This window comes from Procambarus clarkii, chromosome 5 (genome assembly GCF_040958095.1).
Source record: "Procambarus clarkii isolate CNS0578487 chromosome 5, FALCON_Pclarkii_2.0, whole genome shotgun sequence".
NCBI classification, from domain to species: Eukaryota; Metazoa; Arthropoda; class Malacostraca; order Decapoda; family Cambaridae; genus Procambarus; species Procambarus clarkii.
In genome coordinates this window covers 8,492,659-8,519,550 of record NC_091154.1, presented here as the reverse complement: position 1 = coordinate 8,519,550, position 26,892 = coordinate 8,492,659, and the positions used below count along the sequence as shown (strand labels likewise).

General features: G+C 44.4%; 1 protein-coding gene across 1 annotated transcript in view; it reads left to right on the top strand.

Moving 5' to 3' along the window:
* LOC123765488 (endoplasmic reticulum transmembrane helix translocase) overlaps positions 1–26,892 on the top strand; it is a 77,913-nt gene that overhangs the window by 6,128 nt on the left and 44,893 nt on the right. Inside the window, exons 7-13 of the mRNA XM_045754111.2 lie at positions 6,785–6,937; positions 9,017–9,199; positions 10,799–11,057; positions 13,268–13,319; positions 20,051–20,153; positions 22,552–22,727; positions 26,728–26,838. Coding sequence (XP_045610067.2) covers positions 6,785–6,937; positions 9,017–9,199; positions 10,799–11,057; positions 13,268–13,319; positions 20,051–20,153; positions 22,552–22,727; positions 26,728–26,838 — 1,037 coding nt within the window. The remainder of the gene's footprint in view (positions 1–6,784; positions 6,938–9,016; positions 9,200–10,798; positions 11,058–13,267; positions 13,320–20,050; positions 20,154–22,551; positions 22,728–26,727; positions 26,839–26,892) is intronic.

The following is a 26,892-nucleotide window of genomic DNA, read 5'->3' as shown; positions in this document are numbered from 1 at the left end:
TCAGCATTGCGTGTGAAATTTTCCATTATGATGCTGAAAGAAAGTTTAGTGTGTGTGGGTGGGTGGGTGGGTGGAGGGTTTTGATACAATGGCTTGTGTTGACTTGCCAAGTTGTACGTGTCTCGTTGTGCTTGTAGAGGATTGAGTTTCAGCTCTTCGGTCTCGCCTCTAGACCATCGAGTAATCGATGTACCCAGGGGCCAGATTCACGAAAGCACTTACGAACCAGTACATCTCTTCTCAATCTTTGGCGGCTTTATTTCCAATTATTAAACAGTTAATGAGCTCCGAAGCACCAGGAGGCTGTTTATAACAATAACAACAGTTGAATGGGAAGTTTTCATGCTTGTAAACTGTTTAACACTTTCGCGGGATCAGGACGCACCCCGGCGTCCTGTTTCGCCTACCCGCTTCCGCTAAGTGGACATAAAGTTATGTCCTCTTTTAAAATATTTGTATAAAATTCAATTTTAATCCGATTTCATTGGGGTTTGTTTCAAACGACGCGCCATGAAGTTCTCTTTCTCACCACTAGGCCGCCCGGCACGTCGGCCTACCCGGTCACGTGACGGGCCCATTATTTTCGTGTCACGTGTCGTGAGTCGATCACGCTCCCCTCGCGCGCCAAACTCAAGCATTTTTACCCGTTTCCGTGTGGATTATACCCAATTACTTCATCAAAAATGGATCCAAGTCAAGGCCCAAGCACTTCTACGCCCAAGGAAGCCTCCAGGTCATCGAAAGTGGACAAAATAACCATGATTTTTAAGAAGTGGAGCGGAGTGAAGCTCACACCAACGAAAATTCCAGGCCTTGTGGAGGATTTATCAGAAGCTGAAGGTGATGTAGAGGTATTGGAGGAAGATGTTGGATACCACAACGATTCTAGTGGACCTAGACCTAGAGGGAATGATACGGCAACGAGTGATGAGGAGACTGAGGCCCTCACCGAGGAAGAGGAGGCACCGCGACCCCCTCCTCCTCCTCCATCTCGGCGCACACGTGGTGTATCTAGGCTACCTAGAAAAGTAGCTACCAGAAATGTTGCTCGTCGTAGGAACACACGACAAACTGCGCCAAGTGATTCTGAAAGTATAAGTGATGAGGAAAGTGAGGAGGATTCATTCGAGCCTCCTGAAAGGCGTACACGTACAGTACGTACTCGGCAGGCTGGGGCTGGTGAGGGCTGGAGTCGTAGCAATACTCCTCCAGTTGTTGATGATTTTACTGGAAATCCTGGACTGAAAATTCCCAAACCTACTAGTGCACTGGCTTATATTCAATTGTTCATCACGCGTGCCCTCCTTGAATTCTTTACCGTTGAAACAAATTTGTACGCCTCACAGTTATTCCGGATGGCCAATGAAAATGTATCGGATATTTGGACCCCAGTGAAGGTGAGTGAAATGTCGCGATTCCTAGGACTGTTCATATTGATGGGCATAATTAGGCTCCCAACTATGAGGATGTATTGGCAAACAGCAAAGCCATGGCATGCTCGTTTCTTCAGCTTGTTCATGCCGTCCAGACGATTCCAGCATATAAACCAGTTTTTCCACACATTCAATACCAATGCAGTGCCCGTGAACAATCGTGATAAGTTGATAAAAGTGAGACCAGTGATGGATTACTTGAAAGACAGGTTTGCTCAAGTTTACATCCCAAGAAAGAGTTGTGTTTGGATGAGGGTACAATGCCATGGCGAGGCCGACTATCCTTCAAAGTGTACAATCCAAACAAACCAGACAAGTATGGTGTGAAACTTTATATGCTTGCTGAATCTGTCTCTGGGTACATATATGACTTTGACGTATACTCAGGTATTGGCAAGACGATAGTGGATACAGTAACGGGGTTGATGCAGCCTTTAGTGAACCAGGGTTACCATTTGTACATGGATAATTACTACAACTCGGTTACCCTGACAGAAACATTGAGAGAACTTGGGGTGTACACATGTGGCACAATTAGAATGCTACGTGGCGCCCCAAAGGTATTGCAAGCTCTAGCCAAGGGTAAACTTCCACTGGATACCACCGTATACCGCCGCAAAGATAACACCTTCATTCTCCTGTGGAGAGACAAGCGAGTAGTCTCAATAATTACCAACATGCACAATGCAGACACTCGGCAAGTTCAGCGAAGGAAACGAATTCGCAAACGAGACGGAACAAGTGGAATACAACAGGTAACAGTGAACAAACCGACTGCAATTTGCGAGTACAATAAGTTCATGAAAGGTGTGGACCACTTCAATCAAATGGTGAAATATTACCATTTTACCAGGAAAACTCACAAGTGGACCAAAAAGATTACCTTTTATTTCCTGCAAATGGCATTGCATAATGCCTATGTTTTGTACAAATACAACATAACTGATCAAAAAAAGCTAACATTGCTACAGTTCCACGAAGTGACAATCTGGGCCCTATTGCACTGGGACACAGAGTGGCCTAAAACATCATCATCATCTCAACACTTGCGGCACGCTCCAGACATAAATGATGACACAGCTCCTGCCAATGCTGACGCCATGCCAACTCCCGGACCATTTGGTGTGAGGCGGCCTTTGTTCACTACACCACCTCAAGATGAAGCAGCAACCGATTCTGAACCCGAGATGTCTGCCACACTGCCATCTGAACCCGACATGTCTGCCACACTGCCAGTTGACGAAACTGTTTTGTCAGATGAATCTGACTCTCCTGCAAATGTTTCACCTCAACCGAGAAGACCTGGCCCTATTGTTGATTCAGAAAATCGCATGAACACAAAACTGAAACATGAACTTTACAGACTGCCCAAACGTCTCAAGTGTCATGTATGCGCACGGTCCGGTAAAAGGAAGGACACGAACATAGGATGCAGGACCTGCAACGTTGCACTCTGTGTTATTCCCTGCTACACCAATTACCACCGGAAAAGGGTGTATTGGGTGGTGATGAAGTAACCACCCGCAACAGCTTCACTCCACCTACAAACCATCTGTTGAGCAACTTCAGGAATGAAGAACCTGAAGAAGGTGGAGTGAAGAACAAATGCTCAACTTACTGTTCCACAACCAGCCTTCCCTTGGTAAGTACACCTATTTGGTCCAAGTTTGTGTAGTATAATTTAGCTCATAGAACATTCTATTGCGAACACATTGCCACAAAAATGAATGACATACATACAATAATAATATCAGGACAGTGAAATAAGTATAAACTTTCAAAGCAACGTTTCGCGCATGTGTCGTCCGGTCACCGTTACCGGGTAACAGTGCGCCCACTTCCCACACTCTTGCGGGTGGGCCGCGACCATTATTCTACGATTATATTCATATCACCGTGTTGGGAATTTCATTGGGAGTCCATTGATACCAAAATTAAGGCTGTAGGACAATTGTAGAGGTGATAATAATCCCAAGAGTAAAAACATTTTGTTGCTGTTGGGCGCTCACGGCGACTCATCTTCGTAGTTATTTATTTCATGCTGGTATCTCTATAGCTTTCGTGACTTTTTTTTACTGATGTTCTTCTAGAGAATTTTATTGCGAACACGTTGGTACCAAAATGAAATACGTAGCATGAGAACTAAGGTCAGGAGAGTAAAAAGAGTATACACATTTTTGTTTTTACGCTTAAGCGATAAAAACGCCGCGCGCACATACGGTTGTTTCCCTGACCTTCGCCGGGAGCGCGAAAGTGTTAATAAATGTAACCAAAGCTGTCAAAGATTGAGGAAAGATGTACACGTTCATAAGTGCTTGCGTAAGTGCATTTGTGAATCTGGCCCCAGGTTCCTAAGCCAATTGACCTCGATCATATATATATTTCAAACTGTATATAGAGTCTGGGGAGGAGGGGTGTGTGTGTGTGGGGGGGGGGGGGGGATGCATGTATGTATAGGGGTTGTGTGTAAATAAGCTTTTTTTCTTTTCATGTGAGTTTACAAAGGTTTTTATATTGGATGATATTTCTTCGGTCTAAATTAAACAAAAACACAACTTTAATTTTTTACATATAAAGGAAATAACTTGCTCTTACCATTGATATCGGTTAAAAAAATACTTATGAAACAATTTAATATTCATTTTTTACTTAATAAAATATACATATATACATACATACAGTGGTACCTCGAATAACAAATTTAATCCGTTCCGGCGCTGTGCTCATCATGTGAAATGCTCTTGTTTCAAAACAAATGTCCCCATTTAACCACTGGTGCACCGAGTTTGTGAAATTCCTGTGCGCACGACATCAAGTGTTCCCCAAAAAATTCTTTTTTTCTTTGTTAAATGATAAATTCCCTTCCCTGAACATGTCTATGTAAAAATAAATACCAAATTCCACTTACTTTGGCTGTGAGGACGTGGACAAGGTGCACTGTGACGTCATCAGGGCCTGGTCGCCCGTGTGTGAAGCTCCCAGACACGGTCGGGCGGGCCATTCAAACACCGCGAGTTGCCACAAATATATATTCAATTATTTGTTCTATGTATTTCCAATGCTTTTTTTTTTATTGTATATAATGCATATTTGTGACCTTTACAATATGTATACAGTAGAACGTTCATAATGTTCCATGGAACTGTGATGACTGCAGTGATGACGTTTGTGGGGTACTCTCTTTTACGTTTTTGCAGGCATACCACAAGGACCGGGTTGTGACTCACTGTTTGCTTGTCTTACTAAGAATCTGTCTAAAGACACTAGTTTTTCTCTACATTTTAGCACTTGTCTGTAGTGAGACATCACATTGTCTCACTATGAATGATCTCTTTGTTTTTCCTCTAGCGTCATCCTCACAACTATTTTCTTAGGTTGAACTTTACCACTGACTTTCTTGGGACCCATGGCGTGATATATAGTAAGAACTTTACTGTTCAGAAACCAAAAAAGCATAAAAGCAATGAAATTCTTCACAAAGAATCCAAACGCGATCAACACTCGGCGGGAGACACTGGTAAACTGAAGCGACACGCTCGTGGTGGACCCGTATGTGTATAAACAAACTACGACCACCGAGGAAAACTACGATTACCGAATTGAATTTCTCGCAAAAATTTACTATGAGACACTGAGGTTCCCCTGTGTGTTATACTCAAATTCTATGTCAGTTGAAATATAACCAATCACAGGCAAGTAGGCCTCTGACGTCATGCCAGACAGAGGAGCACCAGCCATTGCTCCCAGCAGCCTCGGTTCTCCTCACAGACTCAGAGTAGGTGGACCTCGGCTGGCTAGTTATACACCTGTTTGCCTCACTCAATAAATATACAGAAGCGACTACTGTGTCTACCTTCAACCTGAACAAGGCAAACGAATATGTGTATAGAATTTCAACAAAAAGTGCAAAAAATAAAGGTTTCTAGTTTTAGCCCAATTTTAATCCTAGAAAAGTATGGGCTAAAACAGAAGTACTGTACTGCAGCCAAGTGGTTAGGAGATCTCAGTTTAAATGGCTTCTGCAGCACAGTTGGTAATGTTATCGGCTCTCGATAGCATTACTGGGATTGATCCCCTGGCAGGGCAGGAGCATTTAGGCCCCATAACCTTTCATCTGATGCACTTGTTCACCTAAGCAGTTAAATAGTTACCTGGGAGTTAGGCAACTGTTGTTTGATTCTAGAGTAGTTCGGTAGTCAGCTGAGGGTGGGGGGAGGATCTTGATAAACTTGAGCTCTGTCCCCGATAATGGGAATTCATACACTAGAGGAGAAAAGTAGTACAGAGGATATGATCATAACTTGCAATGTACCAAGGTCTATCACATTGGTCAAGATTCTGATGGGCAAGCAACAGTACACAAGCAATCACGGTTACCATAGGCAGTACAGAAGCAATCATGGTTACCGTAGACGGTACACAAGCAATCATGGTTACCATGAACAATATACAAGCAATCACGGTTACCGTAGATAGTACGCAAGCAATCATGGTTACCGTAGACGGTACACAAGCAATCATGGTTACCATGAACAATATACAAGCAATCACGGTTACCGTAGAAAGTACACAAGCAATCACGGTTACCGTAGACAGTACACAAGCAATCACGGTTACCGTAGACAGTACACAAGCAATCACGGTTACCGTAGACAGTACACAAGCAATCACGGTTACCGTAGACAATACTGCACACAAAATATTAAAGTGAGCAGTGGTGGGTTGAGAGGACGTGGGTGGAATTAAGAAACTGTGGCAAGCCATAGGTGGGGGGGGGGTTGCAAGACACCACTACTCGTGTGTAAAAGTAGCGAGCCGTTGGAATGAACTGAAAGTACAGGTCCAGATTCACAAAGCAGTTATGCAAGTATTTACGAACCTGGGACCAGAGTCACAAAGCAATTATGCAATTACGCTAGTACTTACGAACGTGTACATCTTTCCTCAATCTTTGACAGCTTTGGTTACATTTATTAAACAGTTTACAAGCATGAAAACTTCCAATCAACTGTTATAAACAGCCTCCTGGTGCTTTGGAGCTCGTTAACTGTAATAATTGTAAACAAAGCCGCCAAAGATTGAGAAAAGATGTACACGTTCGTTTGCGTAATTGCTTCATGAATCTGGCCCCAGACGCTGAAGGTTAGTCTGTAAAGACGTGTATATAGCAAGTACAACCTAGGGAAAGCATTTATCTTACCTGTGTATGTTAAGAATTCCATAATGTCATGATTATGTGTGTATTATTAATTGACAAAATGGCTAGAATTAAAGCATGTGTCAGTAGACTGTAACACAATATGTAAAGGTGAACTACAGAATGGTGCTTAAAGAACTTCTCTGCGTCACAGGTGAATCGGTGCCCCAGATGAAGGAGAGTCTGGAGGCCGTGGAGCTAGATCGGCAGTTGGACTTGGCCACAGATGCCAAACTCCACATCCTGTTCGGCGGCACCAAAGTGGTTCAGTACACCCCTCCGAGCAAGAGCGTGACGGGACTAAGAGGTTTGTCGAGAGATGTGATTTATTTTAAATTATGCTATCTGCCTTATGAAGGTTTTTTCTTCCCCTCACAATGTTTTATCATTTACGGGCAGCCCTTGAATTTTGCGCATTGAAGTAAGCAGGTTTTAAGCAATACACGCGTAATCACTTTTGTACCAAAGTTTTGAAGTGGTGGGGCGAGTTGCCTGGTTGATATCTGCTTGATGGGGTTCTGGGAGTTGTTCTACTCCCCAAGCCCGGCCCAAAGTCAGGCTTGACTTGTGAGAGCTTGGTCCACAGGCTGTTGCTTGGAGCGGCCCGCAGGCCCACATATCCTCCACAGCCTGGTTGGTCCGGCACTCCTTCAGCAGTTTCAACAGGATGTACACTATGTTGGTTCCATGGGTTAGTGTAGGTAACCTATGGGTTTAGCACCCTCTTGACTATGTCAGGTTTTTACACCCGTTACATTCATGTGTTTTACATTGTTTTGGATTATGTATCATTGCATATCCCTAGCATTCTCAACTTCATTACAGGCTGGTTTTTATGGCTGGAAAGCTTTGGAAGCAATAAATATTATTGTTCAATTAGATGTTTTATAGAGAAATGAGTGGAAATGTTAACATATGAAGTGTTTGTAATGTAGTCCTATTTTTCTCCCATGGTTTTTAATTTTAATTTGCACATTTTAAGGATAAATCAACTTTATTTAAAATTTAACAAATTATTAATTAAGCTCTTCTGTCAACCACCTTTGTGGCTATATTAATACACTTATCTCCATCTAAAACTCTCACCATCTCGTAAATATCCCCGATGGTTACCGCTGCTTCATTAGTTTTTCTTTGATCATTATATCACCGCATTTCTTGTCTGTGCTGAATAATCTGGAGTATTTTCTAGATTTGTCACTGTCAAAAATGCAAACATTTTGCCGAACTAGAAACGTATGAACCTAAGCAACCCACTTTGCGAATTGAGGCTTATGTATTCACCTAGTTGTGCTTTGTGGGGGTTGAGCTCGGCTCTTTTGGCCCACCTCTCCACTGTCAATCAATCGACTGTTACTAACTACTAACTAATCCCCCCTCCCAGGAAGCAGCCCATAACAGCTGTCTAACTCCAGGTATCTATTTACTGCTAGGTAACAGGGGCATCAGAGTGAAAGAAACTTTACCCATTTGTTTCTGCTATCAGCCGGGATCAAACCCGGACCCTAGGATTACAAGTCCAGAACCCTGTCCACTCAGCTATCAGGTCCCCATATGTAGAATGATGTGTAGAAAGGGTCGATATTGTAGTGCTTGAATTGTGACTGACTGTTCACACTTTTAACACATGGGGGGGGGGGTTCGGTCATGTAAAAGATAGGATATGCAGATGAAGTCACAATAACATGGCTTAAGATATGAAAACTAACCCCCACACCAGAAAATGAGGATGTGACGATGTTTTGGTCCTTCCTGGACCATTATCAAGTCAATTGTGAGACTTGAGTACAGTACTCGACAATGGTCCAGGACGGACCGAAATGTCGTCTTCATTTTCTCATTTTCTGGTGTGTGGTTTAGTCTTCAGATAGGATACGTTAGGTGAGAGAATGAGTTGAATAATAAGCAGATTCCTGTGTTCGTCCTCGTGCCAGGACCCTCATAAAGTACTGGTCCTTCATTTTCATTATTTTTGCTTCGTATGGGTAATGTATGAAGGCCGTGACATGGGATTGAACTCGTATACCTTGACTCTCCAGGCACATCCTCTACCGATTGGACAATGATGAGCCTAAAAGTGGGTGTGGCTGTGGCTTTGGCGTCCATGAATGCGGGTTTGATTCTTTTGTATGGCCTTGATAATTTCACGTGTGTAAATCACGTTCTCGTGATTTCATTGTGCATTCTTTTTTTCCCTTCACCAATTGCCATCACATGAACATTTAAAACCTTCGTGACCCGCCTCTGTAATGTTGAACTTTGTGGCTGTTTATGGCCATTTACTTTGTTACTATTAGTACACCCAGCTGTGTTAATTTTGCTTATAATATTGATTTGTGCCGTCTTGATGGCAAATGTTTATGACGTATGTGATTGTATTTTTCAGCTCCTGATAATGGCTGTGTTTGTTATGTCCTCCGCACCAACTTTAACACAGCCCAGGGTAAACTCCTGCGGACAATTCTCTTCGGTGTGAGCCGTGTAACTGCCAATAATCTGGAAACCTTCGCATTTATCCTCTTCCTGCTGGTGTTTGCCGTGGCAGCAGCTTCATACGTCTGGATTAAGGGTACGTTCAGGATTGCCTCTGCGCATGATTGTTAAGGTGTTCATCAAGTAGTCATCGTCTATTTTAACATTGGGCTCTTCCGAAGCCTTGATTCCAGTAATCATCTTGCTACGGACTACATGGTGCTGTTGAGAACTCTAAATTGTAATTTATATTTGATCTCTTGGAGTGTGGGAATGGTGAGAAATTGCAAAGAATGAATTACAATGTAGCGGAAATAACTCTGCTAATGTCATATCACGACTTGATAAGGGTTTTGCTAATGTCATATCACGACTTGATAAGGGTCCAGGACGCCATGAAACGTTGTCACTTTCATTTTAATTGTGAGGCTTTATGAGCAAAATGTTATAAAGGGTATGTGGTAATAGCTAATGTCCGGTGTCAGTATTGCAACTGATAATTTTAATTTCCATTGTTGGGAACAGGAGACTTTGTATTGAGGTCCTCCCTCAATACAAGGTCTGTGGCTGTGGAGTTCATGAATGAAGGTTTGATCCTATTGTATGTGCATACAATAGAATCAACCCCCCCCCATCCCATTTTAGGTTGAACTACTGACCTTGCCTAGGATGCACACCACAACAGTTGCCTAACTCCTGAGTACATATGTTTCTGATGGGTGAATGTAGACATGAAGTGCAAGAAAACGTGCCCCAAGCATTTCGACCACACCCGGGTGTGTGCAGCCGGGGATTGTGCGTGAAGAATGCAGACTGCTGTACTTCACGACCCATAATGTCTTAATGTATAGCTGGTGTTTTTGTTCGAATGAATGAGAGACTCATTATATATTAAACTCGTCATATATTAACAAAAAATGCAACCTACATGGATGAAATGGAAGTGACAGCATTTGTCTGGCCTGGAAACCCGTCCTCCTGATAGAACGTCACATTTTGACGAATACTCTTTCCTGAAGACAAAAATCGTCGTACTAGAAAATGTAAGCGGCTCGCGAAATTGACGCACTGTTCCTTTTTCTGTTTTGGATCCTCTGGTAGGTTAGGATAAGGGCACTATAGTATGACAAGTTTCTTGATGGGGAACCTGAGGGAGGACAGCGGGCTGGTCGTGAACCCTTATGAAGGTATAATTGTTGCAACATGTATGGTGGGTGGTTGTCCATCACGTTATTGTGACTGATTATCTCCCTTCATAATAACTTATTGTTAATTCCATCCTTGTCTGAAGTTGTCATGTAGAGTTTCATTTATCACTAGTTATTGTTATCTTGTCCATTTCCTGATCTTGTATTTCCTTGTCTCAGATATTATAATGAGGCCTAGACCTCAACCCCCCCTCTCCCCCCCCCCCCAAATATGTGAGGCCTAAAGCATCCCAATAAGTGATGGAAGCTCCCTCCCCCCCCCATCCACCCTACACAATATATATCATTGGATAGGGTGGAAGGAATGGTCTCTTCTCCAATCTCTTCCCCAACCGTAAACGAGATTGGGCACCATTTCTTTTCCACATCACATCCCAAATCCTTATCCTGACCCCTTCCAAGTGCTATATAGTCGTAAGGGCTTGGCACTTTCCCCCCGTTGTTTCCTTCCCCTTTATCACAATTGTATGTGCCGCTCGCTATTCCAGGTACAGAAGACCCGAACCGAAACCGCTACAAGTTGTTCCTGGAGTGCACCCTCATTTTGACGTCTGTGGTGCCGCCCGAACTGCCCATAGAGTTGTCTCTGGCCGTTAACACTTCGCTCCTGTCACTCTCCAAGCTCTTTGTGTATTGCACTGAACCGTTCCGCATTCCGTTTGCGGGCAAAATTGACGTGTGCTGCTTCGATAAGACGGGAACGCTGACGAGTGACGATTTGGTGGTGGAAGGGGTTGCAGGTTTAGAGTAAGTAACATTTCTGTTGTTTTACTAAATGTAGAAGAAAATGATATACACGTATGACTAGAAGGTTATGCGTAAGTGTCCACAAAGGAAGAATGAAACAAAAATTCCCAACGTTGTTGAGTTTCAACGCATTATTAAGGAATTGTCGTAATTGTCGTAATTCATTTGTTCATTTGTCGTAATTGTTGCTTCAGTTTTCCTTTGTGGAACTTGTGCATAACCAAATCAAGGATTTTTTTGTGATTATTCTTTCATTTGACTATAAATTGCTAGTGAAATGATGATAAAATCTGCTTTATAAAGTAGGTTGCAGGATGTATAGTTTCCTTGAAAATGTAGATAAAATATCTGGCACTGGCCTAAGCCTGGAAGGCAATATTTGTTTGACGAAAAGTTTGACGAATGAGAATGCAGCAACTGTCCACTCGGCTCTTGATCCTACACGGGTGTTTGTTTCCCAACACCTGGTTGATACCTGGTTGATGGGGTTCTGGGAGTTCTTCTACTCCCCAAGCCCGGCCCGAGGCCAGGCTCGACTTGTGAGAGTTTGGTCCACCAGGCTGTTGCTTGGAGCGGCCCGCAGGCCCACATACCCACCACAGCCCGGTTGGTCCGGCACTCCTTGGAGGAATAAATCTAGTTTCCTTTTGAAAATGTCCACTGTTGTTCCGGCAATATTTCTTATGCTTGCTGGGAGGACGTTGAACAACCGCGGACCTCTGATGTTTATACAGTGTTCTCTGATTGTGCCTATGGCACCTCTGCTCTTCACTGGACCTCTGATGTTTATACAGTGTTCTCTGATTGTGCCTATGGCACCTCTGCTCTTCATTGGTTCTATTCTACACCGTGTTCAGCCTTTGTTAGGGGTCTTACGGAAGACACTTAATTTGGAGATGAAAGGTCCTGGTGCATACAGTCGGGTTTGTTCTCAACACGATTGGGAATTCCAGGTTCGACCGGGCAAGACGGGAATAATTGGAACGCTTTGCCTATCGCCTAATGGGCCCCCCGTTCACCTAGCAGTAAATAGGTACCCCAGGAGTTAGTCGGCTTCTTGTGTGGGTAGCATCCTGGGGGGAGAGGGTCTGTAGTTAAACCTTGGTGAGAATGGGGGGGGGGGGGGACATCAATATATTATTTTATATATATTGCTTTAGCTCTTGATTTTCTATAAAATTTGAGTGAAAATCTGCTTCAATTAATATAGTCAAAAATCTCTTAGTTTTTGCTTAGTTCCTTAGTACTTAGTTCCTTAGTTAGTAGTACTTAGTCCCTTAGTTTCTTAGTACAGTACTTAGTTCCTTGGTACATAAGGAACAGTACCTTAGGTTAGGAGCAGGACATTAGATCTTTTAAATTCCTTGGGATAAAGTGACACTTGGCCATTCCTGCTGAACTCGCACTTCCCAGTAGACACCTGGATAAGGGTGACCAAACCTCGCACCGGGAGGTGAAGAAACGACGACGTTTGTGGCCCGTCCTGGACCATTATCAAGTCGTATGCAACTTGATATATATACTTATTATATGGTTGGTACATATAAAATGTATGGTATACATTAAGGAGATGGTGTATATATATAAAATGTAGGGCTTTCATATCACGTTTGATATAATATCAATGTCAATTTCTAGTATAACTAACACCTGCAAAATCCGTCCTCGTTATCTCATTCCAAACCCAAAACCGTGTTTCCAATTTGTTACATTTTTTGGCTATCACATAATTTGTTGCAGGCTATGAGTCACAATAACGTGGCTAAAGTATGTTGACCAGACCACACACTAGAATGTGATGGGATGACGACGTTTCAGTCCGTCCTGGACCATTCTCAAGTCGATTGAGAATGGTCCAGGACGGACCGAAACGTCGTCGTCCCTTCACCTTCTAGTGTGTGGTCTGGTCAACACATAATTTGTTATTTTACATGGGGAAAATAAAGATGAACCATTCAGTTTTGTTTGAAATATGCTCATTTGCTTATCCCAGATAGCTACCATTTCTCCCAGTGTTGCATTCATCTTCATCTTTTAAAAAATATGGATTGGAATCGTATTATCAGGGTCTGGTGGAAGTTTGTTTTTCTGCACTAAGATTATGTATATATATATATATATTAGTTTTAAGACGTCTGGAGTGTTTGTTGTTCGTCTGTAAGATAACACTGTGTACGGGTGAAGCCGTAGTAATACCATTTGGTTTTCAGTGGGACAAGTGACGTGGTGCCGGTTAACGAGGCTCCGTTGGAAACCATACAGGTAAGAACCATCTTGCTGTTTGTTTTCATTTTGGCTTTTGCTATGTATATTTCATATTTTTGCTCTTATTGTATAGGAAATATAAATATTTGGCTCCATATCATAAATTTGACTCTTTATTGACTCAACACTTAAACAAATCATAAATTATTTGCCTCATAAATTGGATGTACTCTTTATTGAAGTTGGTTGACACTTAACGTTGTAAATGTCGTCTTCTGCAAAATCAGTTTGTTTTCTCTGGGATTATGACTAATAGGGACATTTTAGTGCTCAAAATATTTTAAATATGTACACTACTGACCTCGTGATCAATAAATAATAAGAATAAAATATAAAAATAATATATATAGAAGGCCTTTTTGGCCCATGCGAGGTGGCTCTGTGTGTATTAAACCAAACGCGTTTATATAAGGATACATTCATGCTGTATTAGAATCCATTCATATAAGAAGACATTTGTATAATGCAGTAGTATAAGAATGCCTTGGCATAAGAATGCATTGGTAGAAGAACGGGTTGGTATAAGAATGCATCAGTTTAAGAATGTGTTTGTGTGAGAACGCGTTGTCAAAAATTCACTGGTATAAAAACTCGGTCATGCAAGATCCAAGGATCGCAAGCTCTGTACCCACTAAGTGGTGGTAGTTCAAATTCCATTTAGTCGTGCTGGTAGCGTTTAACCGTGTCCCCACTCGTTGGCTGTAGAGCTCAACTGGTAGACAAATACGGACTGTGCTGAAAGAGCCTGGTAATTCAGATTCCTGTAACCCAAATCTGCAAGTATTCTGAATGAATTCACATTATTTAACCCAAATAGTAATTCAGATTATAGAGATTTGTGCTGAAGGAAAATCTGAATAAATTTGAAAATTAAATTTGTGAACATTTCCAGTTAAAAACTTGGCTAACTGGAGTCGTGGTGGACCCCACATATTAGACATTATAGATCGTAGATGGTATTCGGGGAAGTGAGGCAGTAAATCTTCATTTCTGGGGGAGCCTCTTGTGGCACCCCTGAAGCTACCGTCTCTGATGTAGGTGCCACCAGTAAGAGTTCTCTGGCCTACTGGAGGACCCAGTGCCAGAACCTGGTCTCTCCCCCCCCCCCCCCCACAGGCGCAGGGAGCTGTGGCGCTTATATAATAAGTTATTCGTTTACACAACCACCGAGGAAGGCAACCAGGAAGTTTGTGAGTCTAAACAAACCACAGCTGTCTACCTGTCTGCATCACACAGTGGCAGAGTGCTGTGACTGTCTGCATCACACAGTGGCAGTGTGCTGTGACTGTCTGCATCACACAGTGGCAGAGTGCTGTGACTGCATCACACAGTGGCAGAGTGCTGTGACTGTCTGCATCACACAGTGGCAGAGTGCTGTGGCTGTCTGCATCACACAGTGGCAGAGTGCTGTAGCTGTCTGCATCACACAGTGGCAGAGTGCTGTAGCTGTCTGCATCACACAGTGGCAGAGTGCTGTAGCTGTCTGCATCACACAGTGGCAGAGTGCTGTAGCTGTCTGCATCACACAGTGGCAGAGTGCTGTGACTGTCTGCATCACACAGTGGCAGAGTGCTGTGGCTGTCTGCATCACACAGTGGCAGAGTGCTGTAGCTGTCTGCATCACACAGTGGCAGAGTGTCATAGCTGTCTGCATCACACAGTGGCAGAGTGTCATAGCTGTCTGCATCACACAGTGGCAGTGTGCTGTGATTGTCTGCATCACACAGTGGCAGTGTGCTGTGACTGTCTGCATCACACAGTGGCAGAGTGCTGTGACTGTCTGCATCACACAGTGGCAGAGTGCTGTGACTGCATCACACAGTGGCAGAGTGCTGTGACTGTCTGCATCACACAGTGGCAGTGTGCTGTGACTGTCTGCATCACACAGTGGCAGAGTGCTGTGACTGTCTGCATCACACAGTGGCAGTGTGCTGTGACTGTCTGCATCACACAGTGGCAGAGTGCTGTGACTGCATCACACAGTGGCAGAGTGCTGTGACTGTCTGCATCACACAGTGGCAGAGTGCTGTGACTGTCTGCATCACACAGTGGCAGAGTGCTGTGACTGTCTGCATCACACAGTGGCAGTGTGCTGTGACTGTCTGCATCACACAGTGGCAGAGTGCTGTGACTGCATCACACAGTGGCAGAGTGCTGTGACTGTCTGCATCACACAGTGGCAGAGTGCTGTGACTGTCTGCATCACACAGTGGCAGAGTGCTGTGACTGTCTGCATCACACAGTGGCAGTGTGCTGTGACTGTCTGCATCACACAGTGGCAGAGTGCTGTGACTGCATCACACAGTGGCAGAGTGCTGTGACTGTCTGCATCACACAGTGGCAGAGTGCTGTGACTGTCTGCATCACACAGTGGCAGAGTGCTGTGACTGTCTGCATCACACAGTGGCAGAGTGCTGTGACTGTCTGCATCACACAGTGGCAGAGTGCTGTGACTGTCTGCATCACACAGTGGCAGAGTGTCATGGCTGTCTGCATCACACAGTGGCAGAGTGTCATGGCTGTCTGCATCACACAGTGGCAGAGTGCTGTGACTGTCTGCATCACACAGTGGCAGAGTGATTTAGCTGTCTGCATCACACAGTGGCAGAGTGCTGTGACTGTCTGCATCACACAGTGGCAGAGTGTCATGACTGTCTGCATCACACAGTGGCAGAGTGCTGTAGCTGTCTGCATCACACAGTGGCAGAGTGCTGTAGCTGTCTGCATCACACAGTGGCAGAGTGTCATGGCTGTCTGCATCACACAGTGGCAGTGTGTCATGGCTGTCTGCATCACACAGTGGCAGAGTGCTGTGACTGTCTGCATCACACAGTGGCAGAGTGATTTAGCTGTCTGCATCACACAGTGGCAGAGTGCTGTGACTGTCTGCATCACACAGTGGCAGAGTGTCATGACTGTCTGCATCACACAGTGGCAGAGTGATTTAGCTGTCTGCATCACATAGTGGCAGAGTGCTGTAGCTGTCTGCATCACACAGTGGCAGAGTGCTGTAGCTGTCTGCATCACACAGTGGCAGAGTGCTGTAGCTGTCTGCATCACACAGTGGCAGAGTGCTGTAGCTGTCTGCATCACACAGTGGCAGAGTGCTGTAGCTGTCTGCATCACACAGTGGCAGAGTGCTGTGACTGTCTGCATCACACAGTGGCAGAGTGATTTAGCTGTCTGCATCACACAGTGGCAGAGTGCTGTGGCTGTCTGCATCACACAGTGGCAGAGTGCTGTGACTGTCTGCATCACACAGTGGCAGAGTGCTGTGACTGTCTGCATCACACAGTGGCAGAGTGCTGTGATTGTCTGCATCACACAGTGGCAGAGTGCTGTGACTGTCTGCATCACACAGTGGCAGAGTGCTGTAGCTGTCTGCATCACACAGTGGCAGAGTGCTGTAGCTGTCTGCATCACACAGTGGCAGAGTGCTGTGGCTGTCTGCATCACAGTGGCAGAGTGCTGTGACTGTCTGCATCACACAGTGGCAGAGTGTCATGACTGTCTGCATCACACAGTGGCAGAGTGCTGTGACTGTCTGCATCACACAGTGGCAGAGTGCTGTGATTGTCTGCATCACACAGTGGCAGAGTGCTGTGATTGTCTGCATCACACAGTGGCAGAGTGCTGTGGCTGTCTGCATCACACAGTGGCAGAGTGCTGTAGCTGTCTGCATCACACAGTGGCAGTGTGCTGTAGCTGTCTGCATCACACAGTGGCAGAGTGCTGTGATTGTCTGCATCACACAGTGGCAGAGTGTCATGGCTGTCTGCATCACACAGTGGCAGAGTGCTGTAGCTGTCTGCATCACACAGTGGCAGAGTGCTGTAGCTGTCTGCATCACACAGTGGCAGAGTGCTGTAGCTGTCTGCATCACACAGTGGGAGAGTGCTGTAGCTGTCTGCATCACACAGTGGCAGAGTGACATACCTGGTTGGTTGATACCTGGTTGATGGGGTTCTGGGAGTTCTTCTACTCCCCAAGCCCGGCCCGAGGCCAGGCTCGACTTGTGAGAGTTTGGTCCACCAGGCTGTTGCTTGGAGCGGCCCGCAGGGCCACGTACCCACCACAGCCCGGCTGATCCGGAACTTCTCTTAGAAAATCGTCCAGTTTTCTCTTGAAGATGTCCACGGTTGTTCCGGCAATATTTCTTATGCTCGCTGGGAGGACGTTGAACAACCGCGGACCCCTGATGTTTATGGCTGTCTGCATCACACAGTGGCAGTGTGTCATAGCTGTCTGCATCACACAGTGGCAGTGTGTCATAGCTGTCTGCATCACACAGTGGCAGTGTGCTGTAGCTGTCTGCATCACACAGTGGCAGAGTGACATGGCTGTCTGCATCACACAGTGGCAGAGTGACATAGCTGTCTGCATCACACAGTGGCAGTGTGTCATAGCTGTCTGCATCACACGGTGGCAGTGTGTCATAGCTGTCTGCATCACACAGTGGCAGTGTGTCATAGCTGTCTGCATCACACAGTGGCAGTGTGCTGTAGCTGTCTGCATCACACAGTGGCAGAGTGACATGGCTGTCTGCATCACACAGTGGCAGAGTGACATAGCTGTCTGCATCACACAGTGGCAGTGTGTCATAGCTGTCTGCATCACACGGTGGCAGTGTGTCATAGCTGTCTGCATCACACAGTGGCAGTGTGTCATAGCTGTCTGCATCACACAGTGGCAGTGTGTCATAGCTGTCTGCATCACACGGTGGCAGAGTGCTGTGGCGATCTGCTTCAGATTGTGAACATCATAAACAACATTGTGTTATACTGATACCAGAAAATTGTACCTGTAGTGTTTATCACAGTCATCTTTATCACAGTCAGGATCTACTATGATACTATCATGGCAAAGTAATAGCCATTGCTCGTATATTTCGTAATTTTTTAAGTGATACCGTGGACACAAATTGAAGAGCGGCGTTGTTAGTTTGTTGCTGTGTATGCTTCCCTTGGCTACTCCCACAGTGTTGAGGTCTTCACATCCAGCAGGGGTTTCCATGATTATTTTTTCAAAATGGCCTCTGTTTACTGAGAGGCCTGAGATAGCCGACGTGAGCCCTCTTCACCCCCCCCCCCCCCGTACTTGTAGTAGTTTCAAATGTTATTTAGTATGTTAAATCATTATCTAGATGACTGGTGCAGGTTGGTTGGATATGCCGCAGTCATGCCTGTACGACTCGTGCAGTGGAAGGGTTAATGCTGTGACGCATTGTTTCATAAGTCGGCAGCCTCCTTCAGGTACCGTCGAGACATCTTTCCTAAGCTGTCTTAGGCAAAGGTCAAAGAAAAGTTTGAGAGGAATAATAGCCATTTTCTGTACTTTGGAGAAACAAGCAATTGGTAAATAACACTTCCCACGGACCAAAACTGATGTTGTTTGTAAATTTTAGGAGTATTGAAGCTTCAGTATTTTCGTTGACACATCACGTTCTTGTAAGTTCATTACTCATTGTTGGTCGTAGCTTTATAGATTTACTATCAAAGTTGTAGGAAAGAGAGTGTGTGTGAGAGAAAGAGAGTGTGTGTGAGAGAAAGAGTGTGTGTGTGAGAGAAAGAGTGTGTGTGTGAAAGAGAGTGTGTGTGTGTGAAAGAGAGTGTGTGTGAGAGAAAGAGAGTGTGTGTGAGAGAAAGAGAGTGTGTGTGAGAGAAAGAGAGTGTGTGTGAGAGAAAGAGTGTGTGTGTGAGAGAAAGAGAGTGTGTGAGAGAAAGTGAGTGAGTGTGAGAGAAAGAGAGTGAGTGTGAGAGAAAGAGAGTGTGTGTGAGAGAAAGAGAGTGTGTGTGAGAGAAAGAGTGTGTGTGTGAGAGAAAGAGTGTGTGTGTGAGAGAAAGAGAGTGTGTGTGAGAGAAAGAGAGTGTGTGTGAGAGAAAGAGAGTGTGTGTGAGAGAAAGAGAGTGTGTGTGAGAGAAAGAGAGTGTGTGTGAGAGAAAGAGAGTGTGTGTGAGAGAAAGAGAGTGTGTGTGAGAGAAAGAGAGTGTGTGTGAGAGAAAGAGAGTGTGTGTGAGAGAAAGAGAGTGTGTGTGAGAGAAAGAGAGTGTGTGTGAGAGAAAGAGAGTGTGTGTGAGAGAAAGAGAGTGTGTGTGAGAGAAAGAGTGTGTGTGTGAGAGAAAGAGAGTGTGTGTGAGAGAAAGAGTGTGTGTGTGAGAGAAAGAGTGTGTGTGTGAGAGAAAGAGTGTGTGTGTGAGAGAAAGAGTGTGTGTGTGAGAGAAAGAGTGTGTGTGTGAGAGAAAGAGTGTGTGTGTGAGAGAAAGAGTGTGTGTGTGAGAGAAAGAGTGTGTGTGTGAGAGAAAGAGAGTGTGTGTGAGAGAAAGAGAGTGTGTGTGAGAGAAAGAGAGTGTGTGTGAGAGAAAGAGAGTGTGTGTGAGAGAAAGAGAGTGTGTGTGAGAGAAAGAGAGTGTGTGTGAGAGAAAGAGAGTGTGTGTGAGAGAAAGAGAGTGTGTGTGAGAGAAAGAGAGTGTGTGTGAGAGAAAGAGAGTGTGTGTGAGAGAAAGAGAGTGTGTGTGAGAGAAAGAGAGTGTGTGTGAGAGAAAGAGAGTGTGTGTGAGAGAAAGAGTGTGTGTGTGAGAGAAAGAGAGTGTGTGTGAGAGAAAGAGTGTGTGTGTGAGAGAAAGTGAGTGTGTGTGAGAGAAAGAGAGTGAGTGTGAGAGAAAGTGAGTGAGTGAGTGAGTGAGTGTTGAACAAATAAATGTGGTGGACTAATGAGTCTTGATCTACAGGTTGTAGCTTCGTGTCACTCGCTGGTTCAGCTGGAGGATGGACTAGTGGGAGACCCGCAGGAGAAGGCCACTCTGGCAGCCATTGACTGGACCCTCACTAAAGGTAGGGTTGGCTCCGTTGCACAAACTCTGCAAGTCTGGAGCGCAGTGCCGTGTTGTTAGGTATGAAGAATGTTGCAATATTGTCGGGCAGTTATGAGGAGGAACACTTGAGATGAAGGGGTGGCAGGGCAGCCTGTCCTCTTTAGCATTTAGGTTACTAAATTGAGGTAATATATTGACTGAACCAAACCCAACCAAGGATGCATTTTGCGAGCTGCTCTGATTTTTAATGTTGTACTTTAATTTTTTTTTACATTAAAACCTGTAAACGATGAGTGACAATAACGTGGCTGCAGATACAATGACCAAACCACACGCCAGAAACTGCAGAAACGACGATGTCTCGGTCCGTCCTGGACCATTATCGAGTCTTATCATATTCTCGTGTAAATATGATAAGTTATGTAAGAAGACAGGCTAGACAAGGGGCCTTGGCTGTTAAGTTTGTATTGGAGTTTGTGAAAGATAAAAATGCAGGTTATCAAGACTCGTAGGATTAAATTATTGAAAAGATCCGCACGAGTAAACGGCAGCACAGTGGTCTACATCCCCGGCTAACAACCAAGGGATTACGGTTCAATACCAGGCTGGAGCAAAATAGTTGGACATGTTTCTTTTTACCTGATGCCTCTGTTCACCTAGCAGTAAAATTGGTACCCATGAGTAAGGCAATACATGGAAGATACTGGAAGGCCAGATTGGCACATGGGAATAACACCATGCTGTACTGGAGCCCAAGATACAGAAGGAAATGTAGAATAGAACCAGTGAGGCATAAAGGTGCTATAGGCACAATTAGAGAGCACTGTCCGAACATCAGAGGTGCCGGACCAACGAGGCTCTATTGGATGTGTGGCCCTGAGGGTTGTTCCAAGCAACAACCTGTTGGACCAAGTTATCACTCGTCGAGCTTGGGGCTCCTCGGCTGGGCTCGGGGAGTAGAAGAGCTGCCAGAGCTCCCAGAACCCTCTCCAGGTAACTTTGAGGCGACAGTTGTGGGGCTCGCATGCCGGGGGAAGGTACCCAGATGCCTCCGGTCACATACCATTATAACTGTTACTGGAGAGTTAGGCAACTGTTGTTGGTTGCATCATTAGAGATGATCAGTACTTGGCCCTAGGTGATGTAGGAGGGAGGGGAGACGGAACGGGACCGTAATAAGTCAAAGTGCAGGCTTTCAGTCCTAGATGGAGGGGGGGGGGGATTGTATACTGTACAACCTGACGACACTGCAGGATACCAGCAGGAGAGTGGGAATGAGATGCAGAACAGGCCTGCAAGTTGTCAACATGCAGCATTGGCAAACAGCAGCAGGATCAACAGACAGCAGTAGCATCAGCAGAGCAGCAGAGCATCAGCAGCAGAATTACTGATACTTGGCTTAGTTCAGAGATTGATCAGATGAGTCGGTCCATTCTCTTATTTACCACTGTAAAAAAAAAAAAAGCTGCTGTTTCACCCCATAATCGTACAAATCAAAGCCACGCCCCAACCAGTAACTCGTGGAGGCAGACATGTAGAAAATATCAATTTTTCTCCATATCTGGGAAATGGTACGTGTTGGCCACGAAGACGGATGGTTGGATGACGACCCTCGTGGAGGGGAAAGATGCATGGAGGTGAAAAGGACGCTAGACTACCGCCAGTTTGTTACTGCAACGTGTGAGAAGGGAGAGCATCTTCCATCTCCATGAAGATCCTCCAGTACGAGACTTGAGGGTCCTGGGTGAGCCTGTAACCCCCTATGTAATCATTCAGTAATTGATTATTTGATGCAACTGAAGAATACAGTGGAGCCAAAAGTCATGAAACCATGACAAATATTGTAAGGTGAGAGATGTTTCTGATCCGTGTGGTGGAGGAATATACTCGAGGAAGTGGCAGCTGAAGCCACTTCAATATACGGCCTTGAAGTTAGACATTACAATTACAGTATAATCAATTGAGAGTAGTATTGGAACGAATACCCTGGTGAGAGGGAAAAAGTCAAACCCAAGAGCTAATCCTCCTTACCAGCACATAAGTAAAAGTGTACGATACAGTCAGAAAACTGTTTTATGTGCAAAAACAGAAAAGGAGGCAATAGAAAGGGCAGTGCAGTTGTTTATAGGTGGTATGGAGCTGCCCGACAATAGCAGCGACTGCGGGTTGACTGCGCTGTAAACAAATTGCAATTAACAGGAATTTATAATTTGTTTTCCCCCACCTCCCTCTGCCCCTCCCCAAGGATTAATTAATACTGGTTAGTGTTTAATCCTATTGGGATTAATGAGGATTTATATGCTTTTGAAATGGAATTTAATGATGTTTGGCCATTTTGTGAACGGTTATTATTGTCTTACCAGACATGTTATTGTGTGCACTGCCTTGTTCTCGGCATTGATGCTTTTCCCCCACAGGTGAAGCTGTCATTCCACGGAAGGGAAAGGCTCCTGGGATGAAGATCTTCCACCGTTTCCATTTCTCCTCACAGTTGAAACGCATGTCGGTCATCACCGGGTACACCCAGTCGGGATCTGCCGACGTTGTGTATTTGGCGACTGTCAAGGGTGCACCAGAAACTCTCAGGCCTATGGTGAGTCTCCATGGGTTGTGTGTACTTGCCTAGTTGTGCTTGCAAGGGTTGAGCTCTGGCTCTATGGTCCTGCCTTTTGACTGTCAATAAACTGGTGTACAGATTCTTGCGCCTGCTGGGCTCTATCATATCTACGCTTGAAAATGTGTATGGAGTTTCGGTTGGTTCGTGAATAAGGGGACACAGGTGGCAACTGTGTACCCAAAGGAGCCACAGGGACATTAGAAAGAACTTTTTCAGTGTCAGAGCAGTTAACAGGTGGAATGCATTAGGCAGTGATGTGGTGGAGGCTGACTCCATACACAGTTTCAAATGTAGGTATGATAGAGCCCAGTAGGCTCAGGAATCTAGTTGATTGATAGTTGAGAGGCGGGACGAAAGAGCCAGAGCTCTACCTCCTGTAAGCACAACTAGGTGAGTACATCACTGCCTAATGCATTCCATCCGTTAACTACTCTGACACTGAAAAAGTTCTTTCAAACGTCCCTGTGGCTCATTTGGGTACTCGGTTGCCACCTGTGTCCCCTTGTTCGCGTCCCACCAGTGTTAAACAGTTTATCTTTATATATCCTGTCAATTTCTTTGAGAATTGTGAAACGTGTGGGGTGGGTCTGGAATTACCCAAGTGAAGTTACAGGATGAGAGCTACACTCATGGTGTCCCGTTTTCCCAGTACTCTTCGTTGTATAATGCTCTAAACTACTGACGGTTTTGGCCTCTGCCTTCTCACGTGGCTTGTTCATACCATCTACCTCTCTGTTTGTGAAAGAAAACTCATGTTTTTTTTGGCAGCTTTGTTTCCTTAGCTTGAATCTGTGTCCTTTTGTTCATGAAGTTGCTGGTTTCAGGAATTCCTCTTTGTCAATTTGGTCTATTTATGTTAGTATTTTGTAAATGGCGATCATATCACCTCTCCTAGTTTTTGCATGTTTAACGCCTCTAGTCTTTCCTTGTAACTCTGTTTTTAGTTCCGGAAGCTATATTGTAGTATGGCGTTTTATCTTTCCCAGTTTATTTATGTACTTCTTGAGATTTGGGCACCATACAACTGCTGCATATTCCAATTTTGGTCTCACAGAAGTCATGAACAGTTTCTTTAGTATTTCACCACCATATAATTTAAAGCAAGTCTGAAGTTGGAAAGCGACGCATATGCTCCTCTCACAATGTTCTTTGTGTGTTCCTCTTGTGACAGTTTACTCTCCAAAACCACTCCTAGGTCTCCTTATTTATAAGAGTTCTGTAATTCCTTTCCACATAATTTGTAAGTTGTGTAAGGTCTATTTTCCCTATTGTGTAAAGTCTATTTTCTCTGATAGATGTCATTTTGTAACATTGTATCCCAATTATAAATGTTTCCCCCCCCCCCCCCCCATCCCAGTGGTTCACAGTATGTTTTTCAAAATTGGTCCTCTCTCCCCCCCCCCCCCTCCCAGATGTTCACAGTATGCCCTCCCCCCCCTTTTCCCACTGCCGGTGTTCACAGTGTTTCAAAGTGATTCACATCTCTTATTATCCTAACTACACAGCACCAGAAACACAATGAAGACTTGTTGTTGCCAATGGTGCATGCATCAGTGAGATTACAAGGTTGCACGCGTAAGTTTTGCAAGCATAAGACACAGAGCGAAGTTTGATCAGGCGCAGTTGAACTTGAGCAATTGCTTCATTGTTGTGTAGATAAGTCTTTTGTGTTAGGATTGTTATTGTTTATTCTTTCAAGTTTAACTGCAGTACAAGTGCATTTTTTTTTAAGTAATTTGTTTAAATTTTGGTTTACATGCATTTTGAGAGATTAAGAAAGAAGGGAAGGGAATTGTCAAGGGAAAGCAACATGAAGGCATTACAACTATATAGCACTGGGAAGGGGTCAGGATAAGGATTTGGGATGGGACGGGGTAGGGAAGGAATGGTGGTCAACCACTTGGACTGTTGGGGATTGAGCATTGACCTGCATGAAGCGAGACCATCGCTCTACTGTCCAGCCCAAGTGGTTGGGTTAATTAACCCTTGAGTGGCTCCGGGCTATTTAGCATTTGTCACCCACAGGTGCATACCAAAAAAAAAAAAAAAAAAATTGTTTTTCTTCTAAACCTGTTAATTTGTGTTCTCTGATCAAATTTCTGTTCTCTGATCATGGGAAAAATAACAAAAATCGTAAGTGGCATATATTGCCCGCTATAGGGCGGGGAAGTCTGGCAAAAAAACAGGCGCTGACTCAGCATGTGTTCCAGGCGGTCTGTTCCTCGCCAGCTGTCAGGCCGGAGTTGCCACAAAGAGATAATTACCTAATTATTTCAATGTCTCTTGATTGATTTTTCGTAGTTTTTTTGCTGTAATATTATTCAATAATGTGTAGTGTGATATATTTATATAATAAAATGAGTGAATCATTGCTGTACTCAAAAATATGGTGTGCATATGGTTGATTCAATTATTATGTTCATCAAGCAGTGAACAAATACTTTGTCGGTTATTACACTATATACACAGGTTATATATAAGTATCTGCATGTTTTGTTCACCATAACGAACCACTAAGTTGCTATTACGAGTCAAAAAGTAACAAGGAGTGCCCGCCACACACCATCCAGCCACTCGCTGCCACTCACTCCCTTAACACCTCACTCGCCCACATTCTCCTCCCACAATACTGTTTTTGCTTTTATTCACTATATACAGACGTTATATATAAGTATCTACATTCATGTTCACAATAACGAACCACTAAGTTGGTATGCTGAGTGGCAGTGGCAGCCCGCCACTGCCTACCACTCCCTCCCTCCCTCACCTCACCTGACTCGCCACCATTCTCCTCCCATCATACTGTTTTTGCTTTTATATACAGACATTATATAAGTATCTGCATGTTTTGTTTACCATAGCGAACAACTAAGCTGGTATAGTGAGTCCAGACAGTAAAAGGTGGTCACAGAGAGTCAGCAGACAGTGCTATCTCCCTCCCCACCAAGATTACTCCTCCCACTACAGCACTAATTATCACAACAATCCTGCTATTATCAGAATCCTGGTCATTTTTATCAGTCAGGGGTCTTCTGTAATATCGCTAAATAATAGCATGAACATGTATATTATGGTATATTATGAACATGTATATTAGGCGATGCTGTGGTCACAAGCTGAACAGCAGTGCTGTGAGCTCATGCTGCGTGTGTTAGGCTTGGTAGCTCATTCAATACTGAGGTCCCTCATACCCGGGAATTTGGCCCACGATTTAAAAAAAAAAGGGGGTCTGTTTACAAGAGCCCTGATGAAGGTGTGGTGAACCCCGTGTGTCCGCGGGCTGTTTAAATTTTGCGTAGTACTCCAATGCGTCATATGATGTGTAGCGCAAGTTACTGCGAGTCACTGAACACATCATATGATGTGTAGCGCAAGTTACTGCAAGTCACTGAACACATCATATGATGTGTAGCGCAAGTTACTGCGAGTCACTGAACACATCATATGATGTGTAGCGCAAGTTACTGCGAGTCACTGAACACATCATATGATGTGTAGCGCAAGTTACTGCAAGTCACTGAACACATCATATGATGTGTAGCGCAAGTTACTGCAAGTCACTGAACACATCATATGATGTGTAGCGCAAGTTACTGCAAGTCACTGAACACATCATATGATGTGTAGCGCAAGTTACTGCAAGTCACTGAACACATCATATGATGTGTAGCGCAAGTTACTGCAAGTCACTGAACACATCATATGATGTGTAGCGCAAGTTACTGCAGTCACTGAACACATCATATGATGTGTAGCGCGAGTTACTGCAAGTCACTGAACACATCAGTTACTGCAAGTCACTGAACACATCATATGATGTGGAGCGCACTTAAAGGGTTAATTAAGAAGGAAACGCAAATTTTACAGTTGATTACAAGAAAAGTTTCACAATTCAAAACATTTATTTTTGTTTTTAATTAGTGCCTTGTGTTCTGAGATTTTGTTTTTTTTACATTTATATGCTTCCATTTTGCAGTTTTCTTCCCTGCCGCCAAACTACGATAACGTGTATCTTAAACTGTCCCGGCGTGGAGCAAGAGTCTTGGCTCTTGGAAGGAAAGAACTTGGCAAACTGTCACATGCTGAGGTAAGTACTGTGGGCGGCATCTCTGTACCAAACTTTGAGAAATCTTCTCCTCGG